The sequence below is a fragment of the Pelecanus crispus genome, chromosome 20 (assembly GCF_030463565.1).
Source record: "Pelecanus crispus isolate bPelCri1 chromosome 20, bPelCri1.pri, whole genome shotgun sequence".
In the NCBI taxonomy this organism is placed as follows: Eukaryota; Metazoa; Chordata; class Aves; order Pelecaniformes; family Pelecanidae; genus Pelecanus; species Pelecanus crispus.
Window position 1 is genome coordinate 3679432 of NC_134662.1, and position 17634 is coordinate 3697065.

Below are 17634 nucleotides of genomic sequence, written 5' to 3' on the forward strand. Positions count from 1 at the left end.
CAAGCGACTCGCCGGCGGTGCCGAGGCAGGCGCTGCTCTCCTGCCACAGCACCGGCAGCTGCACCGCAGCCCCCTGGCAGCACCGAGCCCCTCCAGCCCCGGGCCCAGCTGCCCCCTCCCCGTCTGCCCTTGGTGCCAGGCTCAGGGAAAGGGCCGGGATCCTCCCAGGAAGGCGCTCGGCTGTAACTACCCCGACCGAAGCCGGCTGAGCAGGCCACCAGCCCGGCACCGAGGGGTTGCGGTGGTGCAGGGACAACCCTTCAGCCACCTCCTCCTGTGCCACCACCCCCGGCGTGGCCGTGGGTCCCTGTTCAACCTTCCTGCCCCCAGCCCGGCTCCCGCTCCAGCCAGGAGGTGCCGGCAGGCACGCCGGCACATGGCCGGGAGAGCTGGCAGTGGAGCAAACCTGCCCGTCACTGTCCATCTGCCTGAGCGCCTGCAGCGACTGCAGGCCCGGCAAGAATAAGTCCGACGAGGAGGGAGCAGAGAGACGGCAGCTCTGCCCCGAGACACAGGCGGTCGGGTGGGAGAGCACAGGGGAAGCGGGGGCTTGACGCAAGCTCGGTTCGATTTCAGATTCTTTGTGGAAACCAGAAGAAATTTTAAGCTTTTGAAAGCCAGGCAACAGGAGGGCTCAGTCGGGTCGTAGCAAGAGGGAAACTTTGGGCAGGAAAGCGGGGGCGGGCGGCGGTGCCATGTTTCTAGCTGGGCAGCCAGGAGCATCCGCAGCCTCCCCACCAGCCCTGGCAGCCGCGCAATTCACCGCCGGCGCTGCAGGACGCGGAGACCATCGGCGCTGATGCGGAGCAGGAAAAAACCGGACACCCCGAGGTAACCCACCCTTGCCCATTTAATCGTTCCGGGCAGGGAGCGGGACCCCGGCCCGGCTGCTGCATGGGCGCAGCACAGTCCCCCCACACCCGCCTGCCCCCCACGCCACGGCAGGCCGGAGCTCTACCACCGGGTCTCTCGGGCAGCCATCGGGAGCCCCTCTGGCCCCCTGCCTCCGGGATCCCGGGGTCCCCCCCGGCAACGGCAGCGCTGAAAACGGGCAGGCAGGCAGGCGGCGGGGCCCGTGGGCAGCGCAAACCTGCACCCCGCACCCCGGGCCCCGCCACCACCCCCTTAGGCTGCGACCCATGTCCCGCAGATGTGGCAGTGCCGCTCCGCCTGCCCCGGTAACCCCCGGTGCCAGCCCATCTGCCCGGCGCCGCCCCGGGCCGGGCCAGGTGTCGTTCATGCGGGGACGGGGAGGCAGCAGCCGCTCTCCCCCGGCTTCCCCACGGCGCCCCCCGGGCCCTGGGCCCCCACCGCGGGGCGGACGGCGAGGAGGCCACGCAGGCTGTCCGGGGGAGGCCCGGGGGAGGCCCGGCACATCCCGGCATGCCCCGCGCTCCGCCGCGCCGGCGCTGGCGGCGAGCGGCCCCGCCCACCCCGCCCGTCGCGCCTTGCGCTCGCTCCTCCCAACCAATCAGAGGCCGGCTCGCCTGACCGGGGGGAAGCCGAGCAGCCAATGGAGCGCGAGGGAGCGGCGGCCGGAAGTGCTCGTCAGCGCCGTTGTCCGGGCGACGGGGGCGGGGCGGGGCGGGGCCTGCGGGCGGGCCGCCCTCCGCCGCCGCCAGCCGGGCCGCCGCCCTCGCCCCGCGGCGCCGCCCCCGCGCCCGGCAGCCCCGGGCCCGGCGCTCCCCCGCCCGGTGCGGGTCCGGGTCCGGGCCCGGGCTCGGCGCGGCGCGGCCCTCCGCCGCAGGGAGGATGGGGCAGCCGCGGAGGCCGGCGAACGGCAGCGGCCCGGCGGCGCCATGACCGGCGAGAAGAAGAAGAAGAAGCGGCTCAACCGCAGCGTCCTGCTGGCCAAGAAGATCGTCATCCGGGACGGGGCCGGCGTGAGCGCGGGGGCCGGGGCGGCCCGCGGGTCGGCGGGACCCGCGGGAGCGTGAGGCGCGGTGTGCGGGGCCGGCGGCCAACGGGGCTGCGGGTTGGGCCGGGGCCGTGCTCCGTGAGGCCGGGCTGAGGGCCCCCGGGCGGGCGGGAGCCCGGGTCGTGGCCGGGGGCAGCGGCGTGGGGGCGGCGGCGAGCTGTGCGCGGCCGTGGCGTGGGGCCTGCGGGGCCGCGGGAGCGCGGGCACGGTGGGGCGGGACGGGGCCGGCTGAGGGGCGCGGCGGCCCGTGGGGGCTCCGGGGGCAGGCGGTGGGGCCCGGGCCTGCCTCGGGGCGAGCCGGGACCGTGGGCCGGGGCCCGCTGGGCACAGGCGGGCGAGGTCTCGGCCCAGCCGCGATGCCGCCCAGCTCCCGCCCCCCTCCCCGGGGGCCCGGGCCCAGGCTGTGCCGGGCTCCGGGGCTGCACCGCGGCTGCCTCGGCTGTGCCGGGAGCTCCGGGGCCTGCGGACGGCCCCGCTGCCTTGGGGCTCCCCGAAGCATGGAAGAGTGCGGCTCTGCCCTCCGTCAGGGGTGCGGGGCTCCCATCCTCCAGACAGGCTTCTGGATCCGTTTCCCCGGGTGCAGGGCTTCACGAGATGTCAACGAGATTCATGAGACGTCAACGCTGACATTTAATATTCCCTTGGAGGATGGCAGGCTACCTTCAAATCTCTCTAAAATATTTACCTCTTTTGAGAGGAGTTCTTTAACTGTGGGCGAAGGCGAGCGCCGTGCGAGGCTCCAGGTCGCGCGGGCGACAGCGTCGTGCCTGCACAAAGACAGCTTTGAAGCGGGCGCACCTGAGCCTAAGGTGGTTGCAAGCTCTTTCCCTCTGGGCTTGCTCTCTTGAGAGAAAGTAGTTCTGGTCACGAGGTGCTTGCCTGTCCTAAGGGCTCCTAGCACCTTTTTGCATTTTTTTTGTACTTTTTTTTTCTGTAGCATCCGTATATTTTGCGGTAGCAGCTGTGCATCCTCTAGAGGAGTGGTTCGGTGCGGTGACCGTGTACTCCGAAGGAGATTAGCTATCCAAAATTGTTTAAGGAGTCTAACGCAATAAGACGGTTGATAAGTGGAAGGAGTGACATTAAGCTGTGAACAGGTTAGATCTGGATCTACTCTGTAAAGAGAGATTGACTGTTAATTTTGTTGCAGTTGTGGTAGAGATGTTTAACTGCTTGAGAGGGTATAAAGGGGGTGATGAAAAGGAGAGGAGAGGACTGCTGTCTTCTGAGAGAGACTCTTAGGCCGGTGGAGCAAGGTGGGTAATGATAGCTGTACTCTTAATTACTGGCTTCGTGCTGCCTTGGGGCTTCTCCCTCTGCTGCAAAACATTCTTTCATTTGTGTGCAATAAAACTGACTTCTTTTAATGACCGTGTCCCCCTCAGGTAGGGTGCCTCTCGCGTTGATGCTGTTGATTTGTTTTTTAAGCAGACTTAGCCTGTCTGCGGGAGGTAGCTTTAATAAAGTCTGTGAACGTAAACAACATTTCAGCAGGATAACATCTCGCTGTCTTCTCTCGTATTTCAACTAACTTACAGCTGTATTAGTTATCTGAAACGCAGTATTATTCTGTCAAAACCCGGGAGGATGTGGCTGGGTAAAAGCGTGCTCTTCACATGCCAAGTTTCTTGAATTCCTGGCCCTGAGAATCTGTCAGTAGCAAATGCTGGAGGCAGGGTACTGATACAGGTACATCTTTGGTCTGGTCCATTAAATGATTTGTGCAGGAGCACAGTGCAGAAATGTTAGTCAGCTGTGAGGAAATTAATACAAAAGTCCATTCTTTTAGCCTAGAAGAAATGCCCGTGGATTTGAGGTTTCCCATACGAAATCTAATATCCCTTCAGATGTGAGATTTGTGCAGCTGATGGAAGTTTTTTTAACTCCTGGATACTCTTCAGGCCGCTGGAAGCTGTCTAAATTGCTGGGATTGCTGACATTTCAGGTGGTTTTATTAATAATGTATCAGGGCTGGACTACACCTCTTGGTGAGTCCAGATCATGTGGTTTGCTAATGTAAGAAATGGGTTGCTGTGGAAAAGCACATTGTGCTACTAAATGTTTGGCCCGTGCAGTTCCCTGATGTAATTCAGCTGAAACTTGTGTGCTTTTCTCCAGTTCCTTGCGATTTTTTTTTTCTTTCCTTGTGAGCTTGTGACTTTGTAGGTGTGTCCTGTGTGGCAGGAGAAAACCTCCTGGGCTAGCAGCTGAGATTTGGCACTTGGAAAAGTGACAGAACAAATGCTGCCCTGAAAACGCCGTGAGAAACCTTTAAGGAAAGAAAGATAAGCAAGGCCTTGAGGTGTGGGGGTTTTTTAACAGCTGATCTAAGGACTGTGCCTTTCCCACCACGCTGGGTAGATGGAGTTGGCACTGAGGAGTAAAATTGCCTTCCCAAACTCCCAGAGTCTTTTCTGGGGTGTTGCACATATTGCTGTCAAAATATGCAGAGAATTGGGGTGGTTTGTTTCCAAGTCCTTCAGGTGAGGATTGAAAGGATGATACGTTCGGTCATGTTTAGAGAAGGCATAATGGTATCAAAGATAATAGTTCTTGGAGAAAAGAAATTGAAAACAATCAGCTTTGTAGGAGGCACGTGTTGGTAACCCCGGACGGAGAGATGCTGCAGCATGAGCTTGCCTGCGCTAAACAGCACAGAATCACCTCGGGAATGGCTTAGGTCAGAGTTGACATTTCAGCGTCCAACCACACATCTCGAATCTATTGCAGATCAGGATACGTGTATTTTTTTTTACTTATGGAACTCTGTTTTGCAGCGACAGGGGATCGGAGAGCCCAGTGTGTACCACGCCGTGGTGGTTATTTTCCTGGAGTTCTTTGCCTGGGGGCTGCTGACCACGCCGATGCTAACGGTGAGTAAGTCTCCCTGGGAATAATACTGGCTCTTGTTGACTAGAGTTCACCGTGGGTTGGCGAGGGTAAAGATCTTAACGTAGGCCTTTGGAGTATAGGAAGTAGAAACCGAGATGTAATGCTTTGTACCTGAAAAAGCTGGAGCTATAGTAATTTTTTATGGAGTTGGGCAATGATTTTCTTAATTATTGTAGCTTAACTTGAAGCAAAACATGAGTTAGATTTTTGAAAGCTTTTGGAGGATTTCAGGAAAGGAGTGAAAGACTTGACCTGAAATTACTAGAATTTACTGGTAGTTTACTGTCATTTATTGCCTTTTTTTCCCCTAGGTATTAAAAAAAAGTGCACTTGGGAGCTTAATGAAAGAAAGTTGAGCAAAGCTTTGACTTTTTATCCAAAGACTGCCCCTTTTGCCCTACACTGACTTATTTAGGGATAAAAGAGAATTTTGTTGAACTACCACCATCATTGTCTGGGCTGTCAAAGCAGAGACAATTTCTTGCTACACCAAGTCATGCTCGTTCCAGGAGAGCCCACTGGTAACTCATTCAGGACTTGACTGTGTTATGATTAACACAGGCAGCAAAGGCAACTTCACAGTCAAGTGCAGAGGGATATTCTTTATTAAAGAAACTTAAAGTCTCATCTCGGATACTTGCCTTTAGTTAAGGAGCTGTAAATTTCTGATTTGGCACTTTCAGGAAGAATTCTCAGCTCTTTAAATTCATTTTCTGGTGGTGGTATGCCAGCTCACATTGAAGTCTAATGTGCCATGCATATTTTTGACCTGATCTCTGATATCTAGGTAACTACGGAAAAGGAGTCTTGGTTTATGCAAAGGCATTTAGAAATACAGGACTAGCTTAGTAGTACAAAATGCAAATCAAACGTAGTACAAAAGGGGGAGAGAACAACAGGAAAGTTATGTGGTCACGTGAAGTAAAACCAGAGGGAAATCAGATGGTGCAGGGATGGAGAAAGGCATGTTTCCGATTATCTTAGCCTTGCCCAAGCGTGCTGGATTAATTTATAGACCTGGGAAGTATTAAAGAAAGCGGCTGCCCCTGTTGGAGAGGGGAGGTAGAGCTCCTCACGTAGGTACAGCAGTGGCTGTGTCGGTAGCGTATTTCCCATTTTCCCTGTTTGCGCTCTTCCAAGCATCTAGCTGTCAGGTGCTTATGGGGATTTTGCAGAAGTTACTAGTTTTCATGTTTTGGTTTTGTTTTTTTTTTTCCTAGGTGTTACACCAGACTTTTCCTCAACATACATTCTTGATGAATGGCCTGATTCATGGAGTCAAGGTAAGGAATATTCCTTCCAGGCTTTCATTTGAATCTGTGATTAGCGCAAGAAGTGGCAAGCCATTATAATCTGTGTCATTTGCTGATGTCAACCAGTATTTGACAGATAAATGTCCATATTTCAGTTTGGGGTGCCACTAGCAAACCTAATGCAAAAGGAAGCATTGACAGAGCATAGACATCAGGTAGCTTGTGTAGTGGATTTTACTGAGCAGTATTAACAACGTGATGCTTGTCAACATGGGTTTGGGGCTATAACAGCTATGTGTTTCAGCTGAAAATATTCTAATCGCCATGTATCCGTATTCTGGAGCGTAACAAAATAAAAAATCAATGAGATCTGAACTTATCAGTAATAGAAGTTGAAACTAAGCGGGCCTTAGTGGGCTCTCCCAGATGAAGGTGGGGAGTACGCTGTGACATGGTAAGTGGGCAGCTGAGTTTGCACTAGACCAGCATTCCCAGCGCAGAATTGGAGGCAGCTATAGCGAACAAGCAGTAGCCATGTGTTCTGACTCGGGAATGTGGCAAAACAGATTGTTAGGCCCTGGTTCTGGCAAGAGAATCTCAGAAAATGGCCCCAGAGCTTTTTGCTTCAATGTGAGTTGGGCGCTCCCGTATTAAGGGCTCTTCCCTGCGCATCTCGGGTTTGAAAGATGTTGAAAGGCATTGAACAATTTTATTTGTGCTCAATGGCCTTGGCATCTCATTGGGTCTGTCTTGTCTCCATCTAAAAGAGAAAGCTTTCCCTAGAACTGCAGCAGATGTTAATGCGATGAAGCTGTGCCAACATCGTTTTAGGTACTGGCAGGGCAACTCCCTGCTGCACAGGCACGCTTGGGAAGACCATAGCTGCAGGCCGAGCAGTTGCAGAGAATGGGAAGTAATTGGAGTGTTTGGCAGCACCTAGCTGGTCGAGGATTTTTTTTTCCTCCCTAAAATGGTGTGAGCAGTTTAACAAACTGTTAAGTTTTGGTAATATTGCCTGCTTGTGGAAAATAGAAATGGATTGTCTCCTCTTATTTTTATCTTTAGGTGATGTTGTCAAAAGCTCTTGCTATCAACAATCAGAATTTGACTGAGGGATTTCTCTCTGTCGCCCTGTCTTGTCTGTCTTAGGGTCTGCTTTCTTTTCTAAGTGCCCCGCTGATTGGTGCTCTCTCTGATGTCTGGGGCAGGAAATCCTTCCTCCTCCTCACTGTCTTCTTCACGTGTGCACCAATTCCCCTTATGAAGATCAGTCCATGGTGAGTTTACTCTTGTTATAACGAGGGCTTCTGAGGAGAGGAATGAGTGTGAGGCTGAACGATGGGGGATTTGTGGGTATTGCATTTGAGGATGAGATGGAAGAGTCCCTCCAGTGGAGAAGGATGCTAAGCCTAGAGACTAATTTACTTGTTTGGTTCTACCGGAGGGTTCAGCATCAGGAAGAAAGAGTCTGTCTTTCCTCCCCTGGTGCCTGTTCCCCCGATAGGTGCGTTATCACTATTAGGGCACGTTGATGTTTCCTTCCTGTGTGGGGAAAATAAGCGATGGGCCTCCAGACCGAAGCTCGGTGTTCCTGAGCGCTTTCTGGTGCGATGAAGTAGGATGGACTGCCGGAAGAATAAGGGAGAGGTTCTAATTCAGCAGCTGTGGACTACCGTGTGGTTTTCTCTCTAACTCTGCCTTTGGCAATGCCTGTTTCAGGTGGTATTTTGCTGTCATTTCCATGTCTGGAGTCTTTGCTGTCACCTTTTCTGTGATTTTTGCCTACGTTGCCGATATCACACAGGAGCATGAACGCAGCACGGCGTATGGCTTGGTAAGGAGCTTGAATAACTGGCTTGTCTCTTGAAAGAAATATTTGGGGCTTTGCAGGTAGGAGAGGTATAAAATTAGGGTGGGAGATTTATTGACGAGCCTGAGGACAGTATCAGTGAAAAGCTGATATGCGCTTCGCTAATAATACGGTCTCCCTGTTGTTCTGTTTGTGATTTAGCACTGAGGGAGAAGGCTAATTTCTATGTGATCTGAATACCGGCTGAATTGTTGCTCAACCTTTAAATCAGCCTGGTCTGTGAACTTCTTTGTACCAGGAAAGGCAGCAGGCTGTGATGCTGGCATGCATATGAGTAGCCTGCCATCGGGCCCTTTCTATGGGGTTACTGAAATTATCGTATATAAATTGTTAGGATAGCTTTAATTTCCCTTTGCTAGAACTTAGCCTAGATTGCACCAAGAGAACGTGTCATCTTTCTGTCTACAGGAGTCCCTGTTCACCTGGATTATCTCCATCAAAGATGGCAAAACTAGTACCCTTGGGTTACTCTGGAGGAGAAAGTAGGCTCTAGGAAGAAGAGGCTGTATTAATGTTTTATGCTTCCAGGTGTCAGCCACGTTTGCTGCTAGTCTGGTCACAAGCCCAGCAATTGGTGCATACCTGTCCCAAGCCTATGGCGATACGTTGGTGGTTGTGCTAGCTTCAGGTGTTGCTTTGCTGGATATTGGTTTCATCTTGCTGGCTGTGCCAGAGTCTCTGCCAGAAGAGATGCGCCCGGTCTCCTGGGGAGCTCCAATCTCTTGGGAACAAGCAGACCCCTTCGCTGTAAGTAATCTTGCTGTTGTTTTTCCGCGTGCTGGTAATGATTTATATTTGCTTTAGTTCTGCTAATTTCTCTCAAAAGGAAGATGCATTCCACAAAAGGTGAAGGATGCGAGACTTAGATTAACGCCATCAAAGGTACAATGTTCAACTGCCGGCACACTGAGTGTATATAGAGCTGTCTAGCAGTGTCTAACTGATTTCATATAGCTATGAACCATCTAAAAGCAGCTCCTGATGTCCTGAAGCAAGAGCGTCTCTTGGTGGAAATGTGCCAGTTGTTTGAATATAAATTCCATTACCTAGCAATAGTAGTGTGTCAGGAGAAGTCTCTTGCGTTCCTGGCTTGTCAGGACCTTTGCTAACGATGATGAGCTTTGCACAGTTTCACCTCACCTTTGCTTGCTAGGAAGATTATTTTGGCTGGCTGAGGAAAAAACAATTCTGATCAAAAGCACTTGAGTATAAATCTGAGAAAGATAAAAATTCCTCATTCTAGGGTGTAAGTAGATGCAATGGTACACCTGGTCTGGTGTGTTGTGGCAGCGTTCATATCTTCCTCTGAAATGCTGGTCTGGTTTCATTCAAGCATTCACTTCTTAAATGTAAGATGGTGACTTAAGCACTTGGTTTTGCTATTTCTGTACCTGGACAATATTTAATGATATTAACTCTTTTTTTTTTAACCTTTTTTTCATTCTCCACTCCCTTCCCTACAGTCCTTGCGGAAAGTGGGTCAGGATTCCACAGTGCTGCTCATCTGTATCACTGTCTTTCTCTCCTACCTTCCCGAAGCCGGCCAGTACTCCAGCTTTTTCCTGTACCTGCGACAGGTCAGCCTCTTGCGATGAGGGAAGGCTCTGAATGCAGGAAATCCCAGCCTACAAATGTTATCTTAGTTGCATGTCCTGAGGAAGCTAATCTTGGCCAATAGCTTAGTAAAGTTGAAGCTGTAAGAAACAGGGACTTGTTCCAGCTTTCCTGAAAAATGTGGGAGCCTGGCGACCGCTCTGTAGGCATTGCCAGGACCCTTGCTTGGCTTCTTGCTGGTGGTCTGCCTGTCCATCCCACTTTCAGGCATTTAAGGTGAGCCCAGTGATTTAAAGCTGCTTCTTCAGCCAGAGGAAAAGCTTCCATTTTATTCCTGTGGCAGCAGGGAGGTAGTGGAAGGTACGGTTGATTAATGTTTAAGTACCTGATAAGCAGTGTCAGTAAACATTAGTGATGCTGATGGAGTGGCTTTTCTCGTATGGTACAAATCTCTCGCCTGAAAAGTCCCTCTTTGGTGTTTTCACAGGTCATTGGTTTTTCCTCGGAGACCGTGGCAGCCTTTATTGGTGTAGTTGGAATTCTCTCTATACTGGCTCAGGTGAGAAGCAATTTCTGTCTTGGCTCAGCAGTATGGTTCTAAGAATGTCCAAAATTTCTGATAATCAGGGCTGGTGAGTTGTCAGAATCCCTGTGGCCACACAGATATCATCGGGCCCGTGCATGGCTACCTGCAGTCCTTCTCTGTTATCTTTTGAATGTAGCTGTTGTTTGTTGAATAACCAACTGTGGTGAACCGTGGGGTGGCCCCGCACTGCTCTGTGAAACTCTGTAGATTGTGCTCTGATTGCTCTGTAGTTTCTAACACAACGTTACTAGAGTGGAGGAGTGCATGTGCATGATAGCCAGTCTCACAGCAGCACAAGTTCCCTCGGATTCCCGTCGTCTTGTCTTCCAGTGTTGTCATCTTTCTTTGCGCTTACTTTGAAAGCACCTGTTTTTCTTTCCAGACAGTAGTTTTGGGAATTCTCATGCGTTCGATAGGAAATAAAAACACCATCCTGTTGGGACTAGGCTTCCAGATCCTGCAGCTTGCCTGGTACGGCTTCGGGTCGCAGCCTTGGTAAGAGTTTGCCCAAGTTCGTCTCCTGGCGTCGGCAGGTTTCTCCCTCCACGCTGGCTCCATGGCTCTGCGGCAGCTCCCCGTCCCCCGGCAGAGGGAGATGCTGCCCTGCCGCGGTGCTAGCCTGCAGCCGGCCCTCGGGAGCCGGCTTCCTAACTGCTCCCTCTTTCTCTCCGAGGATGATGTGGGCAGCAGGAGCTGTGGCTGCTATGTCTAGCATCACCTTCCCAGCCATCAGTGCCATGGTGTCGAGGAACGCGGACCCTGACCAACAGGGTGAGTCACTTGGGGATTTGGGTAATGGGCGCGTTCATTCCAGTGGGCGCTTGAGCTGATGCACATTCAAATTCTCAGCATTGGTAGTGGAGGGGTGGGCAGGAACATCTGTGCCAGCTGTGGAGTGTCGCTTTTTTCTTAGTAGTATTGACACTCTTGCCTTTGACCATGGTGGGTGCTTTGGGAGGGAGTTCTTAAATGATGCACGTAGGTGTTCGGTGTTGCCTGTCTGAGGTAGAGAGGAGACTGCTGGTTAATCATTTGCCCACTTCATGGTTCGACCCTGAGTCCTCAGACTTGGCTGCCTTAAATTCCAGTTCAGTTGGAAATTGTTGCTTGATGTGCCCATGCTCATTTTATTCTCAAAAGTAGCAAGCCCAGCATTACAGATTTTTGTAAAACCTGATACTGAGCGAAGTTAATCGCGAGCTAGCCACTTCATCTATAGAGTGCATGCCCATCCAGATCTGAATGTTTCATCCTGTCTTTAAATACATAAGCATCCTTGAATAAAACAGGTTTCTTCAGAAAGCTGTAAGCTGATCTTCCTTCCCTCGCTCTGTCCTCAGGTGTGGTGCAGGGGATGATCACTGGAATTCGGGGTCTGTGTAACGGCCTGGGGCCGGCGCTCTATGGCTTTGTCTTCTATCTCTTCCATGTGGAGTTGAATGAAATGGCTGAGGTGGAAACTTTGGGTAAGGCCTCCAAACCCAACATGGCCAACCCTACGGACGAGGTAACCTGTTCAGTGTTATTATCCTGTTTGCTGGGCTGCTTCTGTCCTTGCACTTGAGCGTTAATCGTTCCTGTGTTTTGCCCTACAGAGCAGCATTATCCCAGGGCCTCCATTCCTGTTTGGGGCTTGTTCTGTCCTGCTGTCGCTCCTGGTGGCCTTGTTCATTCCAGAACACAACCTCACACTCAGATCAGGCAGCCACAAGAAGCACAGTAATGGAGCCCAGACCCACACCCACAGCCCGCAGGCCGGAGGATTGGATGGCAAGGAGCCCCTGCTCGAGGACAGCAGCGTATGAGGTTGGGAGAGAAGGACCTGGCTTGCGTCTCAACTCCAGATCAAGGATGGACTTAGCCAGTTGGGGTGGGGGGAGAGAAGAAACGAGGTAATGGACTGTGCCACTAACAGCTAATGAGAAGGGACAGGGTTTCCCTTCGAGCCAAATATACCCAGCTGGTGCAAAACTGGAATTGTGTCATCTGGGGCTGATGGAAGGGAGAGATACTGAACTGCTCCACATGAAGGGATAGTTCTTTAAAGCAAACCTGCCCTTGTACGCCAATACTGAACTTCATGGTGTGACCTGCCAAATACTCAACTCGCCAGTGAAAAATGCAGGAGCTAGCATTGTCTTTGTTCTACTGTGAACCAACTGAGTTGCCAGCCAGAGTAAAACAAGGCATCTGTTACGTGCCCCCATCCCCTGATATAATTGGTACTTGCTACTGATCCCGTCACGGCTCGGTTGGCTAACCTCGGCCTGCGGAGAGGCTTGATGGCTGTCTTGCGCCGTCTGCGCAGCCCGTGCTGTGACGCACCGAGTAAAAAGTGTGTGCGTCTATGAAGAACAGATAGTGTAGCCAACCATGAGCAGATCCTCGCTGCTTGAGGATCTGATGAATTTGCCTGTTCCGGCCCAAGTGAAAAAAAAATCTACTGACTTAATGTTCTGGTGAAGATTAAGAAAAATTAAGGCGTAAAGTTGCAACTGACACAAGGGAGAATGGGCAGATGAGAGAAGGGCAGCTACATGAATTACAAATGCTTAGATGGTCAACAACGTTTGTATTTCTGGTTTGGTTTTTCTTTTTTTGTTACACTGATGTAACATTTGTCTGTCGCTACCTCCGTAGGTAGCAGGTAGAAGGATTTCTCAGAAATCTTTTTGTGGAACTCTAAGTGTTGTTTAGAAAATACAGTTCTCTTGAGAGGCTGGAAAAACAACTAAACTCTGCTAAGCACTTTGATAAAGCGTGGTTTCCTGAGAGAAAGGTCAAAAAAATAGCTGTTTATCTCAAGCACTTTTATCAAGCATGTTGATTTTTCCCCAAGCTCTTGCCATCTGATATTAAAACCAGATAATGACTGTAGCTTGTTTTTTCTCAGTCCAGAAGATCCTGATGGTGACGATTGCAATTGATTTGAACTTAGAGGTTTGGATTCTGTGTAGCATTTCTCAGCCTGCTATGAAGGCTTTCGTTTTGTTGAAAAATGAAATTGCAACCCATGCTGCACGGTTTGGCTCTGTTTAGAAAGAGCAGCAGATACTTGAACTTGAGCGTTGTGAAAGAAGCTAAGACAAACACATAGGGAACGCTTGGTTGGTTGTAGATGCGTAGAGATATGGCAGGAAACAATTGTTCTCATTTGAGTAAGATTAGAAGCAATGGCATTGAGCAATCACTGGGGAAGTAAAGACCAAACTGGGAACACTTAAGAAATTAGTTATTAAGGGAATTGAGGATACAATGGCCAAAAATACTCCCGTCTCAGAGTGGGGTATGTGCAACAGCTGTCGTTCTCTGCCTGGGATCCCTTCTCTGTCGGTTTGGGACAGGTAACTTAGGGGAGAAGGGCCAAAAGGGAGGGAGCGCGGTCACTTAACGTCTTGGATCTTTGCAAACGGGTAACCGTGGCTGATGCTGTGCCTGCGCAGCAGCGACCGCGAACGCCATTTGCCTCTGGGTTTAATGGAAAACACCAACTGGACGACCCTGGAGAGCTCAGGCCCTGGCCCGCAACCGGCACAAGCCGGGGAGAGCACCGTCCGTCCCCCAGCTCGCCCCGCTCTGGCAGCGCGAGGGGCCGTGAGCTCCCGGCTGTGCTCAGGGTCTGACCTCTTCTGCGCGCTTGGCAGCGTGAGGGCTGGTTAATGTTGGCTTTGGACTGCTCGAGAGCTGCAATTGCGCGTAGGTCTCTTCAATGCCTGTCAGATATTAACAGCTTGGAATCACTGCCTGCCTAGACTGTGCTGAACTAATAATTTAATGTCTGTTTACCAATTTTTTTGGACCGGTTAGTTATTGGAGGTGGACATTTAAGTGAAATAATTCATAGTTTGTTTTGCATTAATCCAGCCTGGTATCCAGATCCTGTAATCAGAACTGTAAGAGTAGATTATTGTCCGTGCAGAGGGCAGCCACCTTGGACCCTGAGGGTTTGCTGGTGTGGATCTAATTGCAGGACTGGAGAACAGAGCTAGCAGAAAGTCTCGGTGACCTGCGATGACTCCAATTTTCCCCAGCTCATTGTGGTGATGCTCCAAATTCCTGAACGTTACTGGGATGGTCTGTGCTGTATGTGCACAGCAAACTTCTTTCCTGAAGGAAATTCAGTCACTTAAACTTCCAGGCAGCGCTCCCAACTCTGTATTGCATACTAAAATGCCTTTTTTAGACTGGAGCTTTACCAAGTACGTCTAGTGATGCATTTATTTACACTGTATTAAAATGAACTGAAGTAGGTTTGTCCCTCACACACAAATGAAGTGAAATGAAACACCGAATCGTTACCTCGTTCACACTGAGGCACTCAGAGCTTCACGGGTAGAATATAGCGGAACATTACAAAAAGACGAGCGTAATTTATATGATATAAAGTATACAGAGATATATTTTTAAAAGTCCTTTCCTTTATTGAATAGTTTATTGAAACAGATGTGTTTCTAGTCCCATTCCCTCTCACCACCGCTGCTGCCTGCAGCGTCTCAGCCTCTCCTTCCCTTCAGACAGCAGAACCCCCCGGGCGAGCTTCCCTCCTCGGTCCCCGTCCGTCATGACACGATGCCCGTTTCCAGTGATGCCGACATCCCCTGGTTCGTGAGTAGTGGACCCGGAGTGTTTTGGTCATTTCTTCCGCCCCTGAGCTCAGGGCCAGGCGATGCCGCAGGTTACTGCCGCGGCGGCGGGCTGCAGCCCGGCCATTCGAAAGGCTCCGCCGCGGCGGAGGTTTCTTCGGCTGCTGGAGGGGTACGGCATCGGGCGGCTGCACCGGCAAAGGGTACGCTGCGAGTGCCGTTACCGGCGTAAAGGTGACTCGTGCATCGGTCCCTCACTGTGCCGGTGCAGGGGCCGCTTGCTGGCACGGGGGCTGGCCCTGGGACGCGGCGTAGCCCGGGTGCCCACGGCGCGTGGACCCGCTCTGGGAGCGGGGGCTCCCCGTGGGGCCGGGCTGCTCGCCTGCCCCAGGGTTTCGCTTGTTCCTGGCGTCGGGAGCAGGCAGGGGTTCCTTTCCGCGGTTTTGGAGTTCCTTTCACCCGGTTCAGTGGGGGCCTCAGCCCCAGGTAACCCCCCTCCCCGTCAGCGTAGGGACATGACCCACCCACCGTTCTGCCTTTAAGTGACAGAGGAGGACTTGGGCCAAGTGGTGACGGAGCCGAAATTACCAGACCTGAATGAAGAATGTCTCGTTCTGAAGGGCTGGTAATTCTGCAGCGTCCCACGTGGAGACTGGAAAATCTGTACGGAGCATTCAGCTAGTTTTGCCAATTTTTTGTTACTTTATATGAAAACGCAACTTTTCTAAACCAGCTTTTTCTTAAAATCCCCTTGATCTGCTGTGTAGTGCCTGAGCCTGGCTGTTTAACATCGCTATACCCAGAATTTGTCTGCAGTGACTTATAATTCAGGTCAGTAACAGCAACGCCCCAAATGTAAGGCAAAAATTGGCTTAATTGCCCTTCTTCGGCAGTTCCAGTATTAATGGCAGCAGTTCAAGTGAGTTTAAACTGACCTTGTCGCATCAAAAAACCTGCGTTTAAACCATTGCTTTCTCTTTTGCCATTACTTTTGCAAAGTAGTAACTTTTTACTTCACTGGTTTTTATTCTTTTCTCTGCACTTGAATGGCTGCTAACATCTTTGATTATCTTTAAAAAGCGTGGGCGCGTGGCAAGCCTGCGTTCTCTGAAGAATGGCAGTACCTCTGCTCTCTCAAAGTTTACTATTGCGTGCGTTTCTGTATCTCTTCTTTTTTTTTAAGCTAACAATGAAATGTATTTATTTCAGTTCCGGTTGTGTTTAGAACTGGCTAATCTCTCCCTCCGATGGATTATTTATTAAACTGCTGCTTTCCTGTTGTGTTGGAAGTTTCTCTGTCCTTGTCCTTCTCCATGCCTGTGTTACAGGACCGCTTTCCAAGCCTGCCCCGTGCTTCTGCCCAGCACATCTCGACCCTTGTAAATGGTGCTGAAGAGGTTGTTACAAGAGACTACGCATCAGGCCTTGCAACTTGACCTCCTGTCCTGGATGGGTGCAAGTTGCTGAGTTATTTCTACCAGTTCCTTAAAACTAAAGTGTTCTAGACCAAAAAGTTCTTGGAACTAATTCACATTCACCCTTGATCCTAAAATGGCTATCCAGGTTTCCACTGGAGTATTAAAATAGCACTACCTCGAGCGCTTGAACTTCTCCGGTGCTTAGGCATAAAGTGTTCTGAGCCCTGACCCCGCTGCTCATCGCGCTGGACGGGGGCCGAGGGGGAGCAGTTTTTGGGCAGTTTGTTGTCGTGGCTTAGCCCCAGCCGGCAACTCGGCACCACGCAGCCGCTCGCTCACTGCCCCTGCCCCGGTGGGATGGGGGAGAGAATCGGAGGAGTAAGAGTGAGAAAACTCCTGGGGTGAGAGAAGAACAGTTTAATAATTGAAATAAAGTAAAATAGTAATGATAATAATAACAAGACAATAATGATATAATATACAAAGCAAGTGATGCACAATGCAATCGCTCACCACCCGCCGACCGATGCCCAGCCAGTTCCCAGCAGCGATCGCTGCTCCCTGGCCAACCCCCCCAGTTTCCATACTGCCCATGATGCCGTATGGTATGGAATAGCCCTTGGGCCAGTTGGGATCAACTCTTCTGGCTGTGCCCCCTCCCAGCTTCTTGTGCCCCTGGCAGAGCATGGGAAGCTGAAAAGTCCTTGACTGGCATAAGCAGTGCTGAGCAACAACTAAACCATCAGCGTGTGATCAGCATTCTTCTCATCCTAAATCCAAAACACAGCGCTATGCCTGCTACTAGGAAGAAAATTAACTCTATCCCAGCCGAAACCAGGGCATTGTGCAGGGCAATATTTACAGCATCGGGCCAAGCAGGGAGCGGCAAAACACCCCAGAGGAGCGAACGGTCTGCCGTGTGTGGTGGGCCAGTGCCGCAGTGCCGTAGCTGTCGCCTTCAGCAGGTGAAGGCTTGCTGGCGGGTTTGTGTGAGCCGGGCCAGGGCTGCCTGCCCCCATCCCCTGCCTGCCCCCATCCCCTGCCCGCGACGGAGCAGGGCCCGGCGCCGCGTCCCCGGCCCCTGCCTCCCCATGCCAGCGCCTGCCCCGCAGGAGACTCCTCCCAGCACTGGTTTTAGCTTCCCAGGCTTACATCTTCATTTCCAGCCAGGCTTAATTTAGATCTTATCTCACTCATTTAAACACTTCTTTTGGTGCTTATGAGCGAACAATATAGTCACAAGAAGTATAAACACATCCAAGTCGTCTCTTGGATGGGATCTGGGGTTTGATGGCTGGTATCCTGTAATGAGTTGGAAACACAAGCCATCTATTATACAAGGTGTTACCTTTTGTATTTATTTCCTCTGGGCTTGAGCTTAGTTTTATTTTTTTCATCTGTATTTGAGAAAGAACTCTCAGCTGGTCTCACTTTGCATTACTGGAGAAGAAAGGGAAGGTATTTCAGTACCGCGTGTTGCTGGCCGTCCTCTCCTCGATGCGGTGGTCGTTCGGGCGGCACGCGCAGCCCAGCATTGCTGCGATGGGGATGAGGGGCAGA

General features: G+C 51.5%; 1 protein-coding gene across 3 annotated transcripts; it reads left to right on the forward strand.

Annotated features, from left to right (window-relative positions):
- The first annotated feature begins 1799 nt into the window (after positions 1 to 1799).
- Positions 1800 to 13615, forward strand: LOC104031644 (hippocampus abundant transcript 1 protein). 3 transcript variants are annotated; one of them, XM_075723703.1, is made up of 12 exons: positions 1800 to 1883; positions 4696 to 4791; positions 6031 to 6093; positions 7213 to 7340; positions 7783 to 7897; positions 8462 to 8680; positions 9397 to 9510; positions 9975 to 10046; positions 10456 to 10568; positions 10747 to 10844; positions 11414 to 11580; positions 11669 to 13615. In XM_075723703.1, exons 1-12 carry the CDS (start codon positions 1800 to 1802, stop codon positions 11876 to 11878), a joined length of 1479 nt encoding a protein of 492 aa, XP_075579818.1. In that variant the 3' UTR covers positions 11879 to 13615. The 3 variants fall into 3 exon arrangements, with proteins under 3 accessions (XP_075579818.1, XP_075579817.1, XP_075579819.1); XM_075723702.1 differs by lacking the exon at positions 1800 to 1883 and having other exon boundaries at positions 2897 to 4791; XM_075723704.1 differs by lacking the exons at positions 1800 to 1883; positions 9397 to 9510 and having other exon boundaries at positions 2897 to 4791.
- Positions 13616 to 17634: the final 4019 nt, after the last annotated feature.